The sequence below is a fragment of the Suricata suricatta genome, chromosome X (assembly GCF_006229205.1).
Source record: "Suricata suricatta isolate VVHF042 chromosome X, meerkat_22Aug2017_6uvM2_HiC, whole genome shotgun sequence".
Lineage (NCBI taxonomy): Eukaryota > Metazoa > Chordata > Mammalia > Carnivora > Herpestidae > Suricata > Suricata suricatta.
Window position 1 is genome coordinate 68,910,197 of NC_043717.1, and position 24,004 is coordinate 68,934,200.

The 24,004-nt window shown below is 38.5% G+C and overlaps 2 protein-coding genes across 5 annotated transcripts in view; both read left to right on the plus strand.

The window, feature by feature from the left end:
* The first annotated feature begins 9,239 nt into the window (after positions 1–9,239).
* The window catches only part of LOC115283647 (G-protein coupled receptor-associated sorting protein 2), an 89,084-nt gene continuing 74,319 nt past the window's right edge, over positions 9,240–24,004 (plus strand). For 2 of the 4 annotated variants that reach the window (XM_029929927.1, XM_029929934.1), the window contains exons 1-3: positions 9,240–9,315; positions 9,530–9,589; positions 11,580–11,679. The gene's annotated coding sequence lies outside the window, so the exon portion shown is untranslated. Of the gene's footprint in view, positions 9,316–9,352; positions 9,590–11,579; positions 11,680–24,004 lie in introns of those variants that run through there. The other 2 variants (XM_029929929.1, XM_029929928.1) reach the window with 2 other exon arrangements.
* ARMCX5 (armadillo repeat containing X-linked 5) lies at positions 9,839–13,884 on the plus strand. Its single transcript, XM_029929678.1, has 2 exons — positions 9,839–9,930; positions 11,872–13,884. The coding sequence occupies exons 1-2, from the start codon at positions 9,839–9,841 to the stop codon at positions 13,556–13,558; spliced, it is 1,779 nt and encodes a 592-aa protein (XP_029785538.1). The 3' UTR covers positions 13,559–13,884.

Here is a 24,004-nt window from a genome sequence, read left to right on the forward strand (position 1 = left end):
TTTTCAATTCTTTTGGGTATACACCTAGGAGTGTAGCTGGGTCATATGGTACTTCTGTGTTTAATTTTGTGAGGAACCATCAAACGTTCTCCACAGCAGCAGAAACATGTTATATTCCCACCAGCAGTGTACAAGAGTTCCAATATCTCCACATTCTTACCAACACTTTTCAAAAAATTACAGCCATTGTAGCAATTGCAAAGTGACATGTCATTGTGATTTTGATTTTCATATACCTTTTGACTAATAAATACATTCTCCTCTAAGCACTGCTTTTGCGTTTGATATACTATGTTTTTGTTTTCAATAGTCTAAATGTATTTTTAAATTTTTCCTTATGATTTATTCTTTGACCAATAGGTTATTTAACTGCGTGTTGTTCATTTCCCACATATTGTTGTGTTTTCCAGTTTTATTTCCATTATGGATTTCCAGTTTCGTTACACTGTGGTCAAGAGAAGATACTTGGTAGGATTTCAATCTTTTAAAATTTATTGAGAATTCTCAAATTGCTTCTCTCTAGTGAGAGAGCGGCAAGATGGCAGAGAAATAGGGAGCTCTGTAATCTCTGCCTGCCTGCAACTATCAAACTGAGAAGAAATAAAGCCACAACACTTTGATATACACAAATGGGAGGTGCGCACATGGACTCCTTATAGATGACAGCCTCATGGATGCCTGAGTGAGTGCGAACTGGGACAGGAGGCTCTGAGGAGGAGGGAACGCCAGTCCAAAGTTTAGCTGGGATAAAAAGCACCCTGAAAGGTGATGCAGAGCTGCAGAGTGCTGTGTGTGCAGAAGTGGCACAGGACCCTGGAGGGCCGAGTGTGGAATGGCCGTGTAGTGCGGTGGAGAGCCAAGAGGAAGAGAAAGAGAGACCAAAAATGCTCATAGAGTGATCTCTGGAGACAGGGACCTCCACCCGAGAAGGAGAGACACAAATATCCCATATATAGCCGCTGGGCACAAGGAGAAAAATTTATCCCCCTCAGCAGGCTTGTTTTTCCTTGGGCATGGCAATTCACAGACTCCAAGCGGAGCCAGGGAAAAGCTGGCACCTCAGTGCCCTTATTCAATTCCAGCTAGAAAGCTGCCTGCCAGTGGGAGGACATCTTAACTGGGGCAGCAGCATTAAAGTGCATGGACTAGGATTTAGAAACCTGGTGGATGTTAGAAAAACCAAGGTAATTTGTCCCACCCATGGCACGGGGAGATTGGACTCAAGAGAGTAGCTTGCAAAGTGTGGTCTGAGGGGAGCTTGGGGTGCTACCATTCTTCTCTCCACAACCACTAAGGCAGGGCCTCAGAGAGCAACCCCTGAGACCCTACCTACCTACACCAAACCACACCCATCCACGCTGGAGAGCTGCTTTTTAAAAAATTATTATTTTTTTTTAATTTTCCCATGTTTTCTCTTTTCCTTTTTCCTTCTTTTCTCCCTTTCCCCCAGGGAGTCTGGGAAAGACAACATTTATACACTGCTGTGATTAGATCAATTCTTGCCATTCATATATAGTTTCCTTTATCTCATTCTTATCTCTCCCGTCTGTGGGTTCTATGCTCTCAGACTGCCCTTTTTCTTTGACTGATTCTGTCCCCCCACCCCACCTTCATTTTTTTTTCCTGTCCTTTCTTTTCTTTTCTGTTCTTTTTTTCTTTCCACTTTTGGTTTGCTTGTTTGTTCGATTTGTTTGTGTGTTTGCATGTAGTTGTTCCCTGTGAGTTTGTTTCTTTTACTTTTCAGGGCTACCTCAAGAAACAAGCCAAAGCACACATGGTGGAGTGTCCCAAATATCACTGAGTAGGGAAATAAAAAAATCAGAGGCATAAAAAGAGAAACCGAGAGACACCATTAAAAGAACACCTCCTGAAAGGACAGACTCTGAACAGACAAAGAGCATCCTTTAATAGAGCAATACTAACAGGCGCACAGTGCAGAACGAGCTTTTAAAACTGACAAGAGATGGAAAGCTAGCCAAAATGATGAAACAAAAGAATTCTTATCTAAAGAAATTCCTGGAAGAAATCACAGCTATAGAACACAAGCAACATAACTTAACAAGAATTTAGAACAACTGTCATTAAATTAATTGCCGGGCTTGAAAAAAGATGGAAGCCATCAGAGAAGCTATTGATACAAAGATTAGGGACCTTCAAAATAGCTGTTATGAGTTAAAAAAGACTATAAATGAAGTACATAATAAAACAGAGGCAGCTGCTGCACGGATTGAAGAGAGAGAGTTATAGCAAAAGAGGTAGCAGAGAAATAGAGAGAGAAATTGATTCAGGAGCAGGAAAGGAGAATTTGATTATGAGTGATGCAATCAAAACCAACAATATCCATATCATAGGAGTTCCTGAAGAATAAGAAAGAGAAAAAGGTCCTGAATTGAGGGCTTGATCAAATTATAGCTGAGAACTTCTCCAATCTGTGTGGAAAAATAAGGCATTGGAATTCAAGAGGTGCATCGAAATCCCCTAAGACATAACTTGAATCTACCTTTGGTATCACATATCATAGGGAAACTGGAAAAATATAAAGATAAAGAGAGAATTCTGAAAGCAGCTAGGGATAAAAGAGCCCTAACATACAAAGCGAAACCTATCAGAGTGGTTACAGACCTACCTACTGAAACTTGGCAGGCCAGAAAGGAATGACAGGAAATCTTCAATGTGATGAAAAGGAAAAATATGCAACCAAGAATCCTTTATCCAGTGAGCCTGTCATTTAGAATAGAAGGAGAGTTAAAGATTTCCCCAAATAAACAAAAATTGAGAGAATACATCACCACCAAACCAGCCCTGCAAGAAATCTTAAGAGAGACTCTATGAGAGAAATGTCACAAGGAATATAAGGCACCAGAGACATCACTACAAACATGAACTCTCCAGAGAACACAATAAATTGAAACCCATATTTTTCTTTTTTTTAATTTAAATACTTTATTATCAAGTTGATTTTCATATAACACCCAGTGCTCTTCCCCACAAGTGCCCCCCTTCCATGACCATCACTTCCTTCCCCTTCAGCCCTCAGTTTGTTCTCAGCATTCAAATGTCTCTCATGATTTACCACACTCCCTCTCCCCAACTCTTTCCCCCCTCCTTTCCCCTTCCCATGGTCCCCTATAAGGTTTTTCCTGCTAGACCTATGAGTACAAACATGGTATCTTTCCTCCTCTGCCTGACTTATTTCGCTTAGCATGACACCCTCCAGGTCCATCCATTTTGCTACAAGTGGCCATTTTTCATTCTTTCTCATTGTCATGTAGTATTTCATTGTATATATATACCACATCTTCTTGATTCATTCATCAGTTGATGGACATTTAGGCTCTTTCCATGATTTGGTTATTGTTGAAAGTGCTGCTATGAACATTGGGGTACATGTGCCCCTATGCGTCAGCACTTCTGTATCCCTTGGGTAGATCCCCAGCAGTGCTATTGATGGGTCATAGGAGAGTTCTATTGTTATTTTTTTGAGGAGCCTCCACACTGTTTTCAAGAGTGGCTGTACCAGTTTACATTCCCACCAACAGTGTAGGAGGGTGCCCATCTCTCCACATTCTCACTGGCATCTATAGTCTCCTGTTTTGTTCATATTAGCCACTCTGACTGGCGTGAGGTGGTATCTCAGGGTGGTTTTGATTTGTATTTCCCTGATGATGAGTGATGCTGAGCATCGTTTCATGTGCCTGTTGGCCATCTGGATGTCCTCTTTGGAGACGTGTCTGTTCAGGTCTTCTGCCCATTTCCTCACTGGATTATTCATTTTTGCAGTATGGAGGGTAGTGAGTTCCTTGTATATTTTGGATACTAGCCTTTTACCTGATATGCCATTTGCCGCTATCTTTTCCCATTCTGTCGGTTGCCTAATAGTTTTTTTGATTGTTTCCTTTGCAGTGCAGAAGCTTTTTATCTTGATGAGGTCCCAACAGTTCATTTTTGTTCTTGATTCCCTGGCCTTTGGGGATATGTCAAGGAGGAAATTGTTGTGATTGAGGTCAAGGAGTCTATTTCCTGCTTTATCCTCTAGGGTTTTGATGGTTTCCTATCTCATATTCAGGTCCTTAATAGCCAAAGTAAAATGAAGTAGAAAACCAAACCGGGAGGCATCACAATCCCAGACTTTAACCTCTACTACAAAGCTGTCATCAAGACAGTATGGTACTGGCACAAAAACAGACACATGGATCAATGGAATAGAATAGAGTCCAGAACTGAACCCACAAGTGTATGGCCAATTAATCTTTGACAAAGCAGAAAAGAGTATCCAATGGAAAAAAGACAGCCTCTTCAACAGGTGGTGTTGGGAGAGCTGGGTGGCAACATGTAGAATGAAACTAGACCACTTTCTTACACATTTCACAAAAATAAACTCAAAATGGCTGAAGAACCTGAATGTGAGGCTCCTCAAAAAAATAACACTAGAACTCCCCTATGACCCATCAAAAGCACTGCTGGGGATCTATCCAAGGGATACAGAAGTGATGACGCATAGGGGCACATGTACCCCAATGTTCATAGCAGCACTTTCAACAATAGCCATATCATGGAAAGAGCCTAAATGTCCATCAGCTGATGAATGGATCAAGAAGATGTGGTATGTATATATATATATATATATATATATATATATATATATATATATATATATGTATGTATATATATATATACACATACATATATATATATAGTATAATGGAATACTACATTGCAATGAGAAAGAATGAAATATGGCCACTTGTAGCAAAATGGATGGACCTGGAGGGAGTCATGCTAAGTGAAATAAGGTATGCAGAAAAAGAAAGATACCATATGTTTTCACTCATAATTCTAGCAGGAGAAACCTAATAGGGGACCATGGGAAGGGGAAAGCGGGGGAAAGAGTTGGGGAGAGGGAGTGAGGCAAATCATGAGAGACTTTTGAATGCTGAGAACAAACTGAAGGCTGAGGAGAAAGGGGGAAAGGGGAAGGAAGTGATGGTCGTGGAGGGGGGCACTTGTGCAGAAGAGCACTGGGTGTTATATGAAAACCAACTTGGTAATAAACTATTTAAATAAAAAAAAGAAAAAAGAAAAAATGGTAAAGGTTATGTTGTCTGTATTTCACCACAATTTAAAAAATCCACAGTAGGATCCTTTAAAAAATAATACTGAATTATTTATGAATATAGTATACTTATTGTAGAAATATGGGAAATACACAAGGATATAAAACTGTGGGGGAACCTCACATAATCCATACCATAAATATGATCACTACTGCTGATTTTTGCTTTTCTTTGCACATACTATTTCCTTATATAATTTTTATTCTAGGTTAAATTGTTTTAGTGAATATATTTTTCCACTTAGCATCATTTCATAAGAATTTTATTTTGCATTAAAATTTTTCTAAACATAATTTCAAGAAGTCATATTGAAGAATACTATAAATAAACAAGTAGAAAAGTCACTGAAGCAAGAAATGGTGGCGGCAGAAGCATTGTGGAAAGAGAGGTGTCAGGATAGTGTGTTTTTAAATGGGAAAAATAACAGAATGTTTTATGTTTCTGGAAAGATAATTGATTACAATGAAATATGTATAATGAAATATTATTTTTGGAAGTTGTGTGTGCGCATGCGTGTGTGTGTATGTGTAAATATATATGCACATATTTTCATTTCTAAAAGTCTGGAAGGATATATACCAACATGTTAGGAGTAGTTATCAGTGTTAGGAAATGCAATATCTTTTTCTTTTAATTTTCATACAATTACTAGGTTTTTTACTGTGAACATATATAATTTAGGTAATAAAAATAAGTCAAAGGATATGGAAAGTGGACATTCCTGGCAATTTAAATAGGAAATTACATAATAGAAAAGAAACTAAACCATTTTCAGAATAACAGTTCTAAAGCAACATATAAATTCAATTAAAAGCATCATCATGAGAACTACGATCTCACTGTTCTCTGTTTCCTCCAATGGAACGGTCCAAATCTGGAACCTCTCCAAAAAAATAAAGATGCCCAAGACATAGAAAACATAGCTCTCATAATCATCATTTTCAGTAGTTACCCTTTCCATTCCTTGGGTGTTTTATGAGTATCAAGAATGCTGTTTCACATCATGTTTCTGTATGGATTCAAACACATTCTCCTAAATGGAAAGCATTATCCTTAGTAGTAGCATTAGTACTAGAACAGCATTTATTATGGACTTATCTAGTAAACTAGATTGTGATTTGCACAGAAGTGTGTAGATAAAGGATTTTTGTAACAAGCTTGTCCTTTAAATCTGGAGGGTAAGCCATCTACCCTCATTGATGCCATTACAGAATTGGAAACATTCCTAAACAAACAAAAATGACTCTCTCACTGTCTTTTACTGAAATGATGGCCCAGCTTAGAATCCAGGTATTTAGGCCTGAGGTCTTTCAGCATTTCTAAGAACATGTGGTGTAAGTTTTTAAATATCATCTGATGCTAAGGAATATTTTATTTAAATTACAATTTATTTTTAGTAGTTAATACAAACATGAGGTTCAAAATTTAAAAAGCACAGAAGTTCGTACACATAAATCATCAAGTGTCCTTCCATTATTTGTCTGCCAATAGGCTATCCTCCAAAAAAGGCAAGCCATTATTAGTTACTTGTTGCTATTAACAGATATATTCATTATATGCATATATATAATAAAATAAAGCATTATTAAACAAATGATGGCACACTAAACATTGTTCTGCATCTTGCTTTCTTCACTTAAAAATTTGTTTTGTACATCATTCCCATATCAGTATATGTAGATAGAGCTGCTCTTTCTTTTTAACAGCTGCATATTTCATGGAGATCAACTATAATTTATTTAACCTACTCCTATTTATGATTTTTTCCAAATTTTCCAATCATTTACTATTGAAAGCAATTCTGCAGTGAATATCCTTATACATATAGCATTTTTCAATGTACAAATAATACTTTAGGATAGCTTATTAAAATATAATTGCTGCTCAATTGTTATGTGCATTAGTATTTTGATAAACATTGCTAAATAACCTTCACAGAGGGTGTAACAATTTATACTCCAACTCATAATCTAGAGGAATGCCAGTTTTCTCACCTATTCTCCAATATGGTTTGTTTCCAAACTTTTGTTCTTTGCCAATATGACCGATGAAAAACAGTATATCATTGTAATTATAATTTGCACTTACATTATCAGTGAGATAAAGTATTTTCTCATATACTTAAGAAACGTACACTTGTCTTTTTAATGAGCAATCTATTCATTTATTTGCATATTTTCCTATTGGGATGTTGGCTATTATATTTTATTTATAAATTCATTGGGGTTTCCTATATACTAGGGACCTTAGTAAGACATAATTCTAAACAAGAATAGAAGACAAAAAAGAATAACAAACCACTAATACCAAATCCAAATTATATGTATCCTCCAAGTGTTATTACAATATGAGATAAGAAGATACCCCAGGTTTCTTTCTAAAATATATTTTGGTAAACCCTTGCTTCCTTCCTTCCTCCATCAAAAACTTACATATAAAGCATCTCCTATGTGGCAGACTCTGGGCTAAGCCCTGGAGTTACAGACATCAAAGACAAAGACACACTTACAGACAGGCATTGATCTATAACCAACAGAAAATACCATGGAATTCTCATGACTCAATGGCCCTCATCTCCTTCAAGTATTAACTGACTACTTTGTCTTCCATGTATGGCACTGAGGATACAGTGGTGAACAAGACTGAGAACAGGGGGGAAAGACTAAGGGGCCCTTCCTTCATGGAACTTACAGTCAAATTCAAATTCCCTCCTGACACTGCTCGGGATGGAAATTCAAAGAAATTTATATACTCAGGGAGAAAAAGCATATGCATTCATTAGGCAGAATGCAGTGGTAAAAGTAAAGGAGTTAAAGCAGCTAGGATCTGCCTTGAGAAGTGCATGAATAGTGTCCCTTTTCCTTAGAGAGGAGCATGTAAGAGAAGCCAAAACTGTCCCTATGTAGTACCTGACACCTGGCTGTGAGGTGACGGATAGGGAGGACTGCATGACCCTGTCTGGATCCTTATACGAACAGGATTTTTTTCTTGGGCAACTGTTGGACCTGGAAATGGAACAGTGTCCTACCTTTTCAAATGAGAAAAACAAAAACACAGTGTGGTAGAAAGAACAACTCTGGGCACAGACTAGTGGTTAATTTCTCTGGGTTAGAGGTCAAGGTCTACTTTCTTCTAGAAGAAAGACAGTGGTGAGGCCTTCTTGGGAGCCCCTTTGCACCTTCTTCCCTTCCATGGCCTCATGGACAATGAAAAACTTGGGAAAGCCATTCTAGAACCTCCAGAACAGGTAGTTTATAAGTACAAGTTATTTCACTATTAATACTCTTTCATGAGTACAGAGTTGTTTTCCTCTTGCCCATGCTCAGGCCCATGCATATTTAGATGCGGGAAATATCGTAGACATCAGGAGGGGAGGCAGAGCTTGAGAATGGGGACAGGTACACACAGGGGTAGTTTGGTATTAATATGCTTCTCTCTGTCCATCACTGATTTCCCTATACTTTATCCCGCCTTAGCTTCGACTATTTCAGTGCGAGAAACATGTAAGTAATAAAGATGAGAGACTTAGGGGAGAGGAGCAATGAAAGTCTAAGGTGTTTGATTTTGATCACAGGTCAGACCACAGCAGTTTTCCAGACGCCAAGCTCACAGTAGCCCAGCTCATGCAAAGAATTAAATTCTTGGAATGGCAGTTTGGAGGGACTTCTTTCATAGAGAGGACACAGCTTTAGAACAGATTAGAACACACTCCCTTCTCTCAGTCTTGATTTTCTTTCCAGACTCTTTTATCTTGCCCCCCTCCAATCCACCTATTTAGGTGAGCCTAGGATTTGGAAAGGTGAAATGCATAAAGCAACACTTCAGTATCCTTCCGCAAGACAGGCCAGAGCAAAATGACTGACACCACTGCCCAGAAGTCGCATGCGTTTCAGTTCAAGAAAAAAAATAAAAGCGTATGCTTGGAGGGGGAGATCCTGAAATAAGGGAACTAATGTTGAGACCCTTTGACATTTGTTTACTTTTCTCCGTCCAGCACTGCTTCTTCTATAACCAAATGCTGCCGCCGCACTTCCCAGGAGAAAAAGTCCCGGGGAAACTAACCGACTGAGGGAGAAGTGGCGCTATGCAAAGCTTGGTATCATTCCGCTAATTTAAAGCCGGATCCCCTTACACTACGCTCTAGCTCCTCCCACTGCAGCTTTTGGTGCTGGGGACGTGGCAAAAGTCTGCGGAAGAAAAGGTAGCTGTTAATTCGTTGCTAGGCGTGGGTCCCAGAGGAGGGTTGGGGACGGGAGGAAGGGATATACCGAAAGGGACAGCTGTTTGCCACTTAAGGCCTTTACTCTGACAAAGCAGGCATCCTAAATCCCAGGTGCCAGACCAATCTCCTAACACAGTCGCCGCCATTGTCTCTTGTGCTCCTGTCATCTGACTGTCCGTCCCCATTTCTGTAGGGCAAGGCACCTCCTTGAGGCAAAGAAATAAGAAAACTGCCACTATTCCAAGCAAAACAGGTTAGTGAAAAGGCGGGCATCTCTTGGGAGTGTGGAGATGGGTATCCGAGAAACGTGGAATACGTGACCTGTTCCGGGCTGCGAGCGGTGAGACGGAGGGGGACGGGGACGGGACGGGTAATTTGATTGGCACACAACTATAAATTTAAAAAGATCTGTTTCTTTCTAGCTTGATTTCTAAACAGTAATCCCACCTCCGTCGGTGTTGGGGGAAGGTAAAGGAGTATAGTATCTGCTTCTAGCGGAGAAATGGCGATTTATATAATAGCAAGAGGGGCTGCTGCCGCCTTTGAGAACAGCTGTTCGGGAACCCTGGGAGGGGGAGAGTGTGAAAAGAAGTGGTAACTGTTTGGTAATAATGGCCCTGAATTAGAGCATCGTTTCATGTACTGGTTACGAGTCTGACCATTAATAACCAAGTCTCTCCCAGTGTCTTTTCATTTGGTCTTTGGGTGTGTAACGTGTGTTTATATATGTAGGCCTATTTCTAAGTTTTCGGTACAGCATGTTTTTGTAAAGATCTCTAGAGGCCTGCAAACCACAAAGGGAGGGGATAAGAAAAGGAGACTTGGCCTAATTTCTCCTGGGTGGGCAGTGCTTGGAGTTGGTAGATGGCTAAGACTAAAACAGGTAGGAGTCCAGGGGACACTCCAGATCTCCTTTCTGCATGCTTTCCAAACAGTCCTCCCTTGCTCCTGTTGTGTTGCATAAAAGGATATGCTTTAGGGAGAGGAAGGGAACAGAAGAGCTTAGGCGAAATTTGGAAATTATACTTTTCGTTGATTTCCAAACAACTTCCATGGCTCGTCTGAGCCTTCCATCTCTACTATCACCACCACTATCTTGCAGGGATGTTTGAGTTGTCTGTTCAGGGGCATTGTCAGACATTTGGAATGGAGCAGGAAGGGAGGGAGGGAGAGGAAGAAGAGGTGCAGAAAATTTTGACAAACAGGTACCTTTATCCAGAAGGGATTCAGATCTCAGTTGCTAATCTCTACCAGGGACTTAGTCTCCATTGTCTCCTGTGTTTCCTTCCATTTATTTATCTCTGTGTTTGTGAATCTCTGTGTACAGACCCATCCCCAGGTCTGTGGAACCCTCACTTGTGAATGTTTGCAAGTCATAACCCAACTAAACCTAGAAAATAATGAAGAGAAACATGCCCTGTGTCTGTTACGATTGGTGTGAGGGTACATGGACAGGAGAGGATTGAAACTAGAGAATTCTATTCTCTTTTGTCTTCCAGTTTAGTAACCCCTGTTTGGTCCTCTGCTGGAGTCTTTGAAAGCTTTGGGATTATAGAACGTTAACACTTGTTTTTCTGATTTCCCATTTGCTTTTCCAATTCTTATGATTCACCCAGGCCAATTTTGAACTAGAAAACTGCAAGGGCAGTCACTGAACAGAAAAATGGTGGTCAACAGGGAGGAGGAGGGCCAGTCCTGAATTAGGGCAATGGGGTTATGGGATCAGAAGGAGGGAAATACTAGACAAACTACACATATAGGGACCAAGATCTTTTAAATAAGAGATCAGTTTCCATATCTTCTTATTTGTTTATTTGTCCATCCAGCTGCCTGTAGGTATGCTATAGGTCTGGTCAACATTGTAGGCAAAGAAAGGAGGAGAAAATTACTCCAGATCAGTGAAGTTTTGTATTAGTATGAAGATTTCCCCAGTAGACCTGTAGGATGAAATAGTAGAGATCTGTTTTGGTCCAGCAGGGATAAAGTGCCAGTCTAGGGATTTCTTAGCCTCTCTCACTCTCATTCAGCTTTCCCACCCATTCTCCATACCTCTGTTTTGTGTCTGCAAAGATTAGTAGCACCTTCAGTTTTGTAGAGAGTGTGAAATGAAGAGAGAGTGTGCTAATTATCTATTTCTCCCACTTAGCACTGAATGTCCATAACTCTCCTGTGTCTCTGTTCTAATCAATATAAGAAATCAATTGGAAGAGACTCAAAGCCCCATTTCCTTCCTCCACCCCTAGGTCCAACTTCAGTGGCAGATCTGGTGGCCTTGGAGTGGCTGAAGACCACCACCCTCCACAGGGCTGCGCTCATGCACAGAGCCATCCTTCCTTTCTCTGAGTGAGCTTCCTCTGCACATTGTTTATATCATTGGCAGAGCTTGTAGTTGGAAAGGGGGCTGAGTGACAAATGGACTTTGTATGAAAACACCAGCCTGAGACAGACCTTCAGTCAAGTCTGAAACGGGGTTGGGGGTATAGAACTTGGCCTTGTCTTTAACTTGGATCATGACTGGCTCTGAGGCTAAGGCAGGGGCAGAGGAGGGTCTGAGGTTTGCCTGAAAGCTGGAATCAGTGGCCCTGCCAACCCTAGAGCCAAGGCTAATATCCAGGCCAAGGCAGTGGCTGAGGCAGAACTGAAAACAGGACCAGTGACCAGGGCCAAGCCTGGGGATGGAGCAGTGGCCAGGACACAGACAGTGACCTACACTGAGGCTGTGCCTATGACAAGTGATGTGAACAAGATGGAAACTATGGCTAAGACTAGAGTCATGACTGAGACTAAAGCAAAATCCCTGGCAGAACCTGGTATAGTGCACCAAGCCAAGTCAAAGGTGATGCCTATGGCCAGGGTCAGTGCTGTGACCAAGTACGAAGTCAAGGCTGGTACTGGAAGTGAAGCCAATATCAGATCCTTTGCCAAGGCTGATGATGAGGCCAATATTGAATCCAGACCCCAGAGAAGGAGAAAGGATGACATCAAATTCAGGGCTGGGGCTGGAAAAAGAGCTGGTATTGTAATTGAGTCCAGTGATGAAGATGAAGAAAATGTCTGCTCCTGGTTCTGGACGGGAGAAGAGCCTAGTGTAGGATCTTGGTTCTGGCCTGAAGAGGAGACTCCTTTTCAAGTTTATAAGCCTCCACCTAAGATCCAGGAAAAGCCAAAGCCCATACCGAAACCTGAACTCACTATAAAGCAAAAAGCAGCAGCATGGTCAAGGGCCAGGTATAGTGTGCTAGTCCCAATAGAGAGAGGGGAGCCATCCTTGCCTCCAGAAGGGAATTGGACTCTCGTTGAGACCTTGATTGAAACTCCTCTGGGGATTCGCCCTCTGACCAAGATCCCACCCTATAATGGACCTTACTTTCAAACTTTAGCTGAGATCAAAAGCCAGATTAGGGAGAGGGAAAAGTATGGGCCCAATCCAAAAGCCTGCCGCTGTAAATCACGTGACTTTAGTTTAGAGCCTAAAGAGTTCGATAAACTTGTTGCACTACTTAAGTTAACTAAGGATCCTTTTATTCATGAAATAGCAACAATGATAATGGGCATCAGTCCTGCTTATCCATTTACCCAAGATATAATTCATGATGTAGGTATTACTGTTATGATTGAAAACTTGATCAATAATCCCAATGTTACAGAACACCCTAGAGCTTTAAATATGGTAGATGACAACTCTGAGTCTTCTGAAGAACCAAAACCAGGAGAACCATACATACATCAAGTTTGTAAGGACATAATCTCTTCTCCCTTGAACTCCCCTGTACAACTGACTGGACTAAAATTATTAGTGCCCCTCAGTGTGAAATTTGAGGATCACCATATAATTGTTAATTACATTCCAGATTTCCTCACCTTGTTAAACAAAGGAAGTGTCAAAACCAAGTTTTATGTTTTAAAAGTGTTTTTGCGCTTGTCTAAAAATCAAGCCAATACAAGAGAACTGATTAGTGCCAAAGTACTGTCATCATTGGTTGCACCCTTTAACAAGAATGAGTCAAAGGCTAATATTCTTAGTATCATTGAAATATTTGAGAATATAAATTTCCAATTCAAAAAGAAGGTGAAGCTCTTTACCAAGGAAGAGTTCACTAAATCTGAGCTTATTTCCATATTCCAAGAAGCAAAAGAGTTTGGTCAGAAACTCCAAGACTTAGCAGAACACAGTGATCCTGAGGTGAGAGATAAAGTTATAAGATTAATACTCAAACTCTAAATAGCTATATGTTCTCACAGAGCTATGAATACTTTTTTGGTGTTACAATATGAAGCTATGCATATTATAATTGTAAATTCAATATTTATGTTATTTGTGTTGATTGATGGAGGCAATTTTATGCATACCAAATGATCTTGAGAGCTTGAATGTTTGTTGATTTTTGTTGTGCTATATAAATTGAGATATTTTTAATCTTTCTGCAACATGACCTGATAATGAACCTTTTCATCCTGAGTAAGCTATATTATTGTGCTTTATATTGACATAAGTGTATTCATTTGAGACTTCATTTACATGTTAATAAAGTTGCATGCTAAAACTGATGAAAACATTGTCCTAGTTCTTTAGTTAAAGTCTAGTCAGAAGGATAAAACACAAATAACACAAAGATGATAAAGGGCACTGTCTGTGTGTGTAGGAGTGTACAAACCAAGTTCATATTGATAGATCCTATACTTTCATCATGTTCAAGGAGTAGAATCACTATACACAAGAAGACAGGACTGTGTTACTAGATGACATCTGGGCAGATCTGGGGAAAGGGTGAGGACACAGACCTAGGAGAAAGGGAACCATAGATACTTTCGTTCCAATCTGAGTCCCAGAACTTCTGTTCACCCTTTAACATAAGATATCTCATTAGGATATCTTGAAGCTTTGTAACTCCCAGGAGGATTCCTGGTTCTTATCCCCATTCAGAAAAGTCATGGAAGTATGGTTCTGAAGGACCCAGCCCTACTGTGCCCTCAACCTCTAGGTACGCCCATCCATGTGTACCAGGTTTACTGTTTCATCCAAGAGTCCCTTCCCTTGTAGTCCTGGGCCACAGGGGAGGGTCTTCTTGGAGACAAACTACAGAAACTGCTTCATGGATAGTCTCATTTGTCCTGCCTTGGTGATGGTGTACTCTCATCCTTACTTTTGTTTGCTGGCCAATGTTTTGAACTTGGTAATTTGCATCTATCTTTGGTGGCAGCACTGTGTTTGTGCTGATCCCTTTTGGTCAGAGCTCAGAATCTTGAGCTCAGTAAGATAGCTACAGGATCCCAAAGTCCTTTAGGGGTGTGTAGTTAGGAAGGAATTAATTCCCCTAATTCCATTATCCTATCTTATGTGTGCAGTTTACAGAGCTGAAGCCATGTTCTCTATACTGCTTCAGCTCTTCCTGAGCGTACTTAATGAAAATTAGATTCTGGCTGGCATAAATTGGGATCAAGGTACACCTCTGCTTCCTTTTGCTGTTATTGTCCTCTTTCCTTTCCTGCCCAGAATTGGAAAATATAGGTATTAGGATCAGTGTACAAATACCAGTCTTTCTTTTGAACTTCCTCTTTCTCCTAATTTATGTATTTGGGGGAAGGCCTAAACTGAAAAAATGTCAACAGACTTTTTGTACTCCTGGTTTTAGAATCATGTACTCCTGGTTTTAGAATCTATCCCTAGTTTAATAAGATCAGTTCTGAACTTATCTATTATACATCTAGGAATTAAAATGAAGGACAACTGGCTACATATATTCATTAAAGTTGAAAAAAAGTGGGCTTTTTGCAATGTACAGCTGTAACTTAGATGATTTTTGAAGTTCTTTATAATTTTTTTAATCCTCTGTAATTCCAGCTATGTGTAGTAATTTCAGAATTGGGGTCTTCACAATGCAATTGGACCAGACCCTTTGGAAATATTCTGGGTCTTAAATGCTCTATGGAGCACACAATCAATATGGAATCCCCCATCAGCTAAAGAGAAAGATAAGTTTGAGGTATTTGTGTCAAGGCAACAATCTGATGGACTTTCCTTGGGTGGAAGTTATGGGAGACCGTCATTTCCCAAATTTTTCCTGGAATGTACTTGAAGTCAAAACCCTGTTATTCATCCCTGGTTTCACCCCTTTTCTAGAAAGTTTTTTGGGCAACCCCATGTAGTATCAGGGCTCATCTGGATGTTACTTTTTTTAAAATGTTACCTCTGTAGGTAAAAATCAGGATGTATTTCTCATCTTTCTTTCTCATCTCATAAAGTAATGTAATTAATATTCCTACAGCACACCGCACCCTCACTTTTAAAAGAGGAATTTTCAATGGGAATACTCATGTATACAATATCCTAGCAAGGCTTTCAATGCTCTGTATCCTTCAGTATTTTCCATTTTTCCCATTATATCCCACCATGTGACCTACATTCAAGCAACACTGGGCTATTGTTTTCTGACTATTTTATGGAATTTCCTGCTTTTGTGTCTCAAATGCAAGGCCATTTGAAGTCTTCTCTGACATGTTTATCTGCCCTGTCTCCATGTTGGAATTAATACCTCCTTCTCCATTTCCAAAGTTTTTTATTTACACCTATATTTTAACATTTGTATCTTTATAATATGCCCTGGAGTCTTAGTAAGTTGGAGCTCCTGTTTAGAGACAGGATTGGGGGGGGGAGTTTAGGCTTTGAGAACTCCAAAGCATGAACTTTTTGTTATGTATAGTAATAATTATTAATATTTATACATTTATTAAGTGCTTACTATGTGCCAGCTACCATCCTCTGTGCTTTATTTGTATTATTTCATTTAATTCCTAAAACATGAGAATGTGGAGATACTGATTGGTTATGTAATTTGGCCAACTTCATTGAGTTGGTTAGTAGCAGAGCTGATATTCAAACCTTTGCAGTCTGAATCTGGCTCCAGCATATATACCTACTTTGCAACTGTAATGCCCACAGCCCTTGGTAAAGTACATGGTGCAACCCAAACTTAAATTTGAGTATTGTCAGACACACCTGTCCCTTATCTCTTCTGCTTTTTCCATTTGTGTAGGTCACCTCCTGCCTTACCTTCATTCCCTACCCAACTAAGCCCTCATGGTCCATCACTTTCAACATGTTTCACATTGTTTTATTGTGGTAAAATATATATAACATGAAAGTTGCCATTTTAATTATTTTAAGTCCACAATTTAGTGACATTAATTGCATTCACAGTGTTATGCAGCCATCAATAGTATTTCTAAGCATTTTCATCTCCCAAAAGAAAAACTGATACCTAGAACTAGAATTGCAAAGCCATATGGTAATTCTATGTTTAGCTTTTCGAAGGACTGTCAAACTGTTTTCCACAGCAGCTGCATCATTTTACATTTCCACCAGCAACATACAAGGTTTCCAGTTTGTCCACATTCTTATCAACTCTTGTTATTTTCAAAATTTTAAGAGCTATCCCAGTAGGTGCAAAATGGTATTTCGTGGTGGTTTTCATTTGCATTTCCCTAATGACTAATGGTGTTGGGCATTTTATTATGTGCCTACTGGCTGTTTGCATATCATCTTTGGAGTAATGTCTACCCAAGTTTTATTGTTGTTATATTGTAGTAGTTCTTTATATTCAAGGTAAAAATCCTTTATTAGCTATATGACTTGCAAATATTTTCTTTTGTTCTGTAAGGATTTTTAATGTTAATGATGTCCCTCAATGCACAAAAGTTTTTAATTTTTATGATATCCATTTTACCTATATTTTTGTTGCTTGTGCTTTGGTTGTCATATCTAAGAATCCATTGCCAAATTCAAAAGCCAGGAAGATTTATTTTTGGTTTCTTCTAAGAGTTTTATAGTTTTAACTTAAGTTTAAGTCATTGATCCATTGAGTTGATTTTTGTGTATGGAATTAGGAAAGGGTCCAACTTCATTTTCTACATGTGGAAATCTACTTGTTTTAGCACCATTTGTTGAATACACTAGTCTTTCTCTGTTGAATGGACTTGGCACTCTTCTCAAAATCAACTTGTTCTAGATGTTATCAGTTTATTTCTGGACTCTCAATTCTGTTCCATTCATCTCTAGGTCTATCTTTATGCATGTACTACAAGATTTTGACTACTGTAGCTTTGTAGTAAGTTTAGAAATGAAAAAATGTAAGTGTAAGTACTCCAACTTTTTCTTTTTAAAAAAATTAAATCTGAATCCTTTTTTATTCCATATGAATTTTAAGATCAGCTTTTCCATTCATATCAAAGAAGCCATTGGAATTCCAATAGGGATTATATTGAATCTGTGGATTGATTTGGGTGTATTGCCATCTCAACAATATTAAATCTTTTGGGGCGCCTGGGTGCCTCAGTTGCTTATGTGTCCCACTCATGGTTTTGCCTCAGTTTATGATCTCATTGTTTCATTATTTCAAGCCCTGTGTCAGGCTCAGTGCAGCACAGAGCCTGCTTAGGATTCTCTCTCTCCCTCTCTCTCTGCCCCTCCCCCATGCATTCTGTCTCTGTCTTTCAAAATAAATAATTAAACTTATAAAATATTAAGTCTTCCAATATATAATAATGGATACCTTTATATTCATGAAAATCATTAATTTCTTTTAACAATATTTTTTCTCTTAGCGATATTTTGTAGTTTGTGTACAAGCTTTCATTTCCTTGGTCACATTTATTCCCAAACGATTTGTTCTTTTAGATACTATTGCAAGTGAAATTACTTTCTTAATTCCTTTTTTTCAGATTATTCATTGCTGGTATATAGAATCATAATTGATTTTTGTGTGTTGATCTTTTGTGATTTTTGTGTGTTGTAACATGAAACTTAGCTGGATTTGTTTATTAACTTTAGTGCACTCTTTGGGAATTTCTGTATATAGGATTATGTCATCTACAAATAATATTTTTCTTTTTCCTACTTAAATACCTTTAATTTCTTTTTCCTGTCTAATTACTCTGGCTAAAACTTCTAGAATAATGTTAAATAACATTGATGGAAGTAGGCATGCTTGACTTTTTCCTGAACTTAGGGGGAAGCCTTTTGGTCCTTTATTGTTGATCATAATGTTACCTGTGGGTTGTTCATAAATGGCCTTTATCCCATTAAGGAATTTCCCTTCTCTGCCTAATTTTCTGAATTTTTTTTATCGTGAAAGTATCAGATTTACACAAATGTCTTTTTTTGCATCAAATTAGGTTATCATGTGGTTTTTATTGTTGTTCTATTGCGGTAATGTATTACACTACTCTAGTACAGTGATGTGTTACATTGATTAACTTTCAAATGTTTATCACTCTTGTATTCTTTTCTTTATGTTCTACTTACTTATTTTGAGAGAGAGAGAGAGTGAGCACACGAGAGTGTATGCACAAGTGGAAGAGGAGCAGAGAGAGGGAGAGAGAAAGAATCCCAAGCAGTCTTCCCACTGTCCTCACAGAGCCTGACGTGGGGTCGAGCCCATGAATCATGAGATCATGACCTGAGCTGAAATCAAGAATCGGTCACTTACCTGACTAAGCCATCTGGGTGTTCCACACACTTGTATTCTTGGAGTAAATTCCACTTGGTCATGGTATATCATCCTTTTGATATGCTATTGGATTCAGTGTGCTAGTATTTTGTTGAGAAGTTTTGCATCTGTATCTCACATCTATATTCATAAGGTCTCTAATGTTCTTTCCTTCTGACATCTTTATCTGGTATCAGGATAATGCTGGATTCATAAAATTAGTTAAGAAATGTTTCTTTCTCTGTGTTTTGGAAAGCTGAAGATGGGTGTTAATTATTCTTTAAATATTTGGTATAGTTCTCCAGTGAAACCATCTGGTCCTGGACATTTCTTTATTGGGAGGTTTCTGAGTACTGATTCTATCTCTTTAATATTTATGTATCTGTTGAAATTTTCTATTTCTTTTTAAGTCATTTCAGTTAACTTGTGTGCTTTTAGGAATTTGTCAATTTATCTAGGTTATCTAATTTGTTTTGTACAATTGTTTATAGTGTTCTCACATTTTCAAAAATTTCTGTATGGTTGGTAGTACTGTCTCCACTTTCATTTCTGATTTTAGTTATTTGTGTCTTCTCTCTTATTTTCTTTGTCAGTTTAGTTAAAGGTTTGTCATTCTTCTTGATCTTTTCAAAGAACCAACATTTGTTTTTATTGATTGTCTCTAGTATTTTTCTATTCTCTATTTTATTTATGTCCACTCTAATTTTCATTATTTCCTTCCTTCTGCTAGGTTTGAGTCTTCTCTTCTTTTCCTAGTTTCTCAAGATGTAAGGCTAGGACATGTTTAAGTGTGTAAGTGTGTTGTTTAATTTCTACAGTGCTTAATTTTCCAATTTTCCACTAGCATTGGTTCTTATTTTAATCTGTCGTGGTCAGTGAAGATGCTTCATATGTTTTCAATCATTTTATGTTTATTAAGACTTGTTTTGTATCTTAACATGTCTGGAGCATGTTCCATGTGCACTTGAGAAAAATGTATACCATGTTGTTGATTGGTGGATTATTCTAGAAAGGTCTAGGTTATTATTTATTTTTATTAAAAAATAATGTTTATTTATTTTAGAGAGTGAGAAAGACAGAGTGCAAGCAGGGGAGGGGCAGAGAGAGAGGGAGACACAGAATCTGAAGCAGGCTCCAGGCTCTGAATAGTCATCTCAGAGCCTGACATGGGACTCGATCTCATGAATCATGAGACCATGACCTGAGCCAAATTCAGACACTCAACTGACTGAGCCACCTGGGTGCCCCAGGTATAGGTGACTTATAACATTGCTATAATCCCATTTTCTTTCTAATGTTATGGCCAGATGTTCTATGCATTGAGTGTGATGTTTGAAGTCTCCAACTATTACTAAAACACTGTCTATTTCTCCTTTCAATTCTGTCAATGTTTGCTTCTTAACGATTTTGCCATCCTGATGATCTCTGCTCTATTTTATTTTATTTTATTTTATTTTACTTTACTTTACTTTACTTTATAGTTTATTGTAAAGTTGGTTTCCATATAACAGCAAGTGCTTATCCCAACAAGTGCCCTCCTCCATGCCCATCACCCCCCTTTTCCTCTCACCAACCCCCATCAACCCTCAATTTGTTCTCAGTATTCAAGAATCTCCCATAGTTTGCCTCCCTCCCTCTCCCCAATGAGTTTTTTTTTATTCTTTCCCCCATAGTCCTCTGCTAAGCTTCTCCTCTTCCACTTATAAGTGAAAACATATGGTATCTGTCCTTCTCTGCCTGACTTATTTCCCTGAGCATAACACCCTCGAGTTACATCCACGTTGCTACAAATGGCCAGATTTCATTCTTTCTCATTATCATGTAGTATTCCATTGTATATATAAACCACATCTTCTTGAGCCATTCATCAGGTGATGGACATTTAGGCTCTTTCCATGATTTGGCTATTGTTGAAAGTACTGCTATGAACATTGCGGTACATGTGCCCCTATGCATCAGCTCTCCAGTGTCCCTTGGGTAAATTCCTAGCAGTGCTATTTCTGGGTCATAGGTGAGTTCTACTGTTACTTTTTTGAGGAACCTCCACACTGTTTTCCACAAGTAGCTGCACCAGTTTACATTCTCACCAGCAGTATAGATGGGTGCCCGTTTCTTCACATCCTCACCAGCAACTATAGTCTCCTGATTTGTTCATTTTAACCACTCTGACTGGTGTGAGATGGTATCTCAGTGTGGTTTTAATCTGTATTTCCCTGATGATGAATGATGCTGAGCATCGTTTCATGTACCTCTTGGCCATCTGGATGTCCTCTTTGGAGAAGTGTCTGTTCATGTCTTCTGCCCATATCTTCACTAGATTATTTGTTTTTCAGGTGTGTTTCTTATAGATTTTGGATACTAGCCCTTTATCCAACATGTCATTTGCAACTCTCTTTTGCATTCTGTCAGCTGCCTATTAGTTTTGTTGATTGTTTCCTTTGCAGTGCAGAATATTTTTATCTTGATGAGGCCCCAATACTTCATTTTTGCTCTTGATTCCCTTGCCTTTGGGGATGTGTCGAGTAGGAAATAGCTGTAGTTGAAGTCAAGGGGGCTGTTTCCTGCTTTCTCCTCTAGTGTTTTGATGGTTTTCTGTCTCACATTGAGGTCCTTCATTTTTGAGTTTCTTTTTTGTGTATGGTGTAAGAAGGTGGTCTAGTTTAATTCTTTTGCATGTTGCTGTTCAATACTCCCAGCACCATCTATTAAAGAGGCTGTCTTTTTTCCACTGAACACTTTTCCTACTTTGTCAAAGATTAATTGACCATACATTTCTGAGCCCAGTTCTGGGTTCTCTATCCTATTCCGTTTGTCTATGTATCTGTTTTTGTGCCAGTACCATACTGTCTTGATGATGACAGCTTTGTAATAGAGGCTAAGTGCTGGGATTGTGATGCCTCCCATTTTGGTTTTCTTCTTTAATGTTACTTTGGCTATTTGGGGACTTTGGTGGACCCATACAAATGTTCGGATAGTTTGTTCTAGCTTTGAGAAGAATGCTGCTGCAATTTTGATTGGCATTGCATTAAATGTGTAGATTGCTTTGGGTAGTGTTGACATTTTAACAATATTTATTCTTCTGATCCATGCGCAAGGAATGTTTTTCTACTTCATTGTTTTCCATTTCCTTCACAAGTTTTCTATAGTTTTCACCATACAGATCTTTTACATATTTGGTTAGGTTTATTCCTATGTATTTTATGGTTTTTAGTGCACTTGTGAATGGGATCAGTTTCTTGATTTCTCTTTCTGTTGCTGCATTAAAGGTGTACAAAAATATAACCAATTTATGTATGTTGATTTTGTAGCCTGCGACATTGCTGAATTCATGGATCAGTTATAGTAGGTTTCTGGTGGAGTCTGTTGGGTTTTCTATGTAGAGTATTATGTCATCTGTGAAAAGTGAAAGTTTGACTTCATCTTTGCCAATTCTGATGCCTTTTATTTCCTTTTGTTGTCTGATTGCTGATTCTAGGATTTCCAGCACTATGTTAAACAACAGTGGTGAGAGTCATCATCCCTGTCGCGTTCCTTATCTCAGGGGGAAAGCTCTCAGTTTTTCCCTCATTGAGTATAATATTAGATGTGGGCTTCTCATGAATGGTTTTTATGATGCTTACGTAAGTTCCTTCTATCCCAACTGTCTCTAGGGTTTTTATTAAGAAAGGGTGCTGTATTTTTGTGAAATGCTTTTTTCTGCATCTATTGACAGGATCATATGGTTTGTATCTTTTCTTGTGTTAATGGGATGTATCACATTGATGGATTTTTGAATATTGAACCAGCCCTATAACCCAGGAATGAACCCCACTTGATCATAGTGAATAATTCTTTTTATATGCTGTTGACATTGATTTGCAAGTATCTTGTTGAGGATTTTCGTATCCATATTCATTAAGGATATTGGCCTATAGTTCTCTTTTTTGGTCGGGTCTCTGTATGCTTTGGGAATGAAAGTTATGCTGGCTTTGTAGAGTTAGGTCGGAAGTTTTCTTTCTATTTCTATTTTTTGGAAGTGCTTGAGAACAATAGGTATTAACTCTGATTTAAATATCTGGTAGAATTACTCGGGGAAGCCATCTGACCCAGGGCTCCTATTTGTTGGGAGATTTTTGATAACTGATTCAATTTATTCACTGGTTATGGGTCTGTTCAGATTTTCTATCTCTTTCTGTTTGAATTTTGGTAGTGCATGTGTGTTTAGGAATTTGTTCATTTCTTCTACGTTGTCCAGCTTGTCGGCATATAATTTTTCATAGTATTCCTTGATAATTGAGAGTATTTCTGAAGGATTGATTGTAATAAATCCATTTTCATTCGTGATTTTGTCTATTGCAGGGCTCTGTTTTCTTTTTGAGAAGCCTGGCTAAAGGTTTATTAATTTGGTTTCTTTTTTCAAAAAACCAACTCTTGGTTTTATTGATATGTTCAGCTGTTTTTTTGGATTCTGTATTGTTTATTTCTACCATGATCTTTATTATTTCTCTTCTTCTGCTGGCTTTGGGGTGCTCTTGCTGCTCTGCTTTTAGTTCCTTTAGGTGTACTGTTAGATTTTTGAATTTGTGCTTTTTCTAGTTTCCTGAAATAGGCCTGGAGTGCAATGTCCTTTCCTCTGAGGACTGCCTTTCTTGCATCCCAAAGAGTTGTATTTTCATTTTCATTTGTTTCCACATACTTTTAAATTTGTTCTCTAATTACCTGATTGTCCCATTCGTTCTTTCATTGGGTGTTCTTTAACCTCGATGTTTTTGGAGGATTTCCAGAGTTTTTCCTATGACTGACTTCAAGTTTCATAGCATTGGGATCTGTGTATGCATGATATCATCCCAATCCTTTTATTGAGGACTGCTTAATTATTCAGTATGTGCTCTATCTTGGAGAATGTGTCATGTGCACTTGAGAAGAAAGTGAATTCCATAGCCTCAGGATGTAGAATTCTATATATGTCTATCACATCCATATGGTCCAATGTGTCATTCAGGTCTATTGTTTCTTTAGTGATTTTGTGACTAGTTGATCTATCCATTTCTATAAATAGAGTATTAAAATCCCCATGCAATTAGCAGATTCCTATCAATAAGACTGTTTCTGTTTGTGATTAAATGTTTTATGTATTTGGGTGATCTGGAATTCGGTGCATAGACAAATATAATTGTTAGCTCTTCCTGATGTATAGACCCTGT

Coding starts and splice junctions, on each gene's coding strand:
- ARMCX5 (XM_029929678.1), top strand. CDS start 9,839: ATGGCGATTTATATAATAGCAAGAGGGGCTGCTGCCGCCTTTGAGAAC. Junction 9,931..11,871: donor GGAGAGTGTGAAAAGAAGTG/GTAACTGTTTGG, acceptor AGGCTAAGGCAG/GGGCAGAGGAGGGTCTGAGG.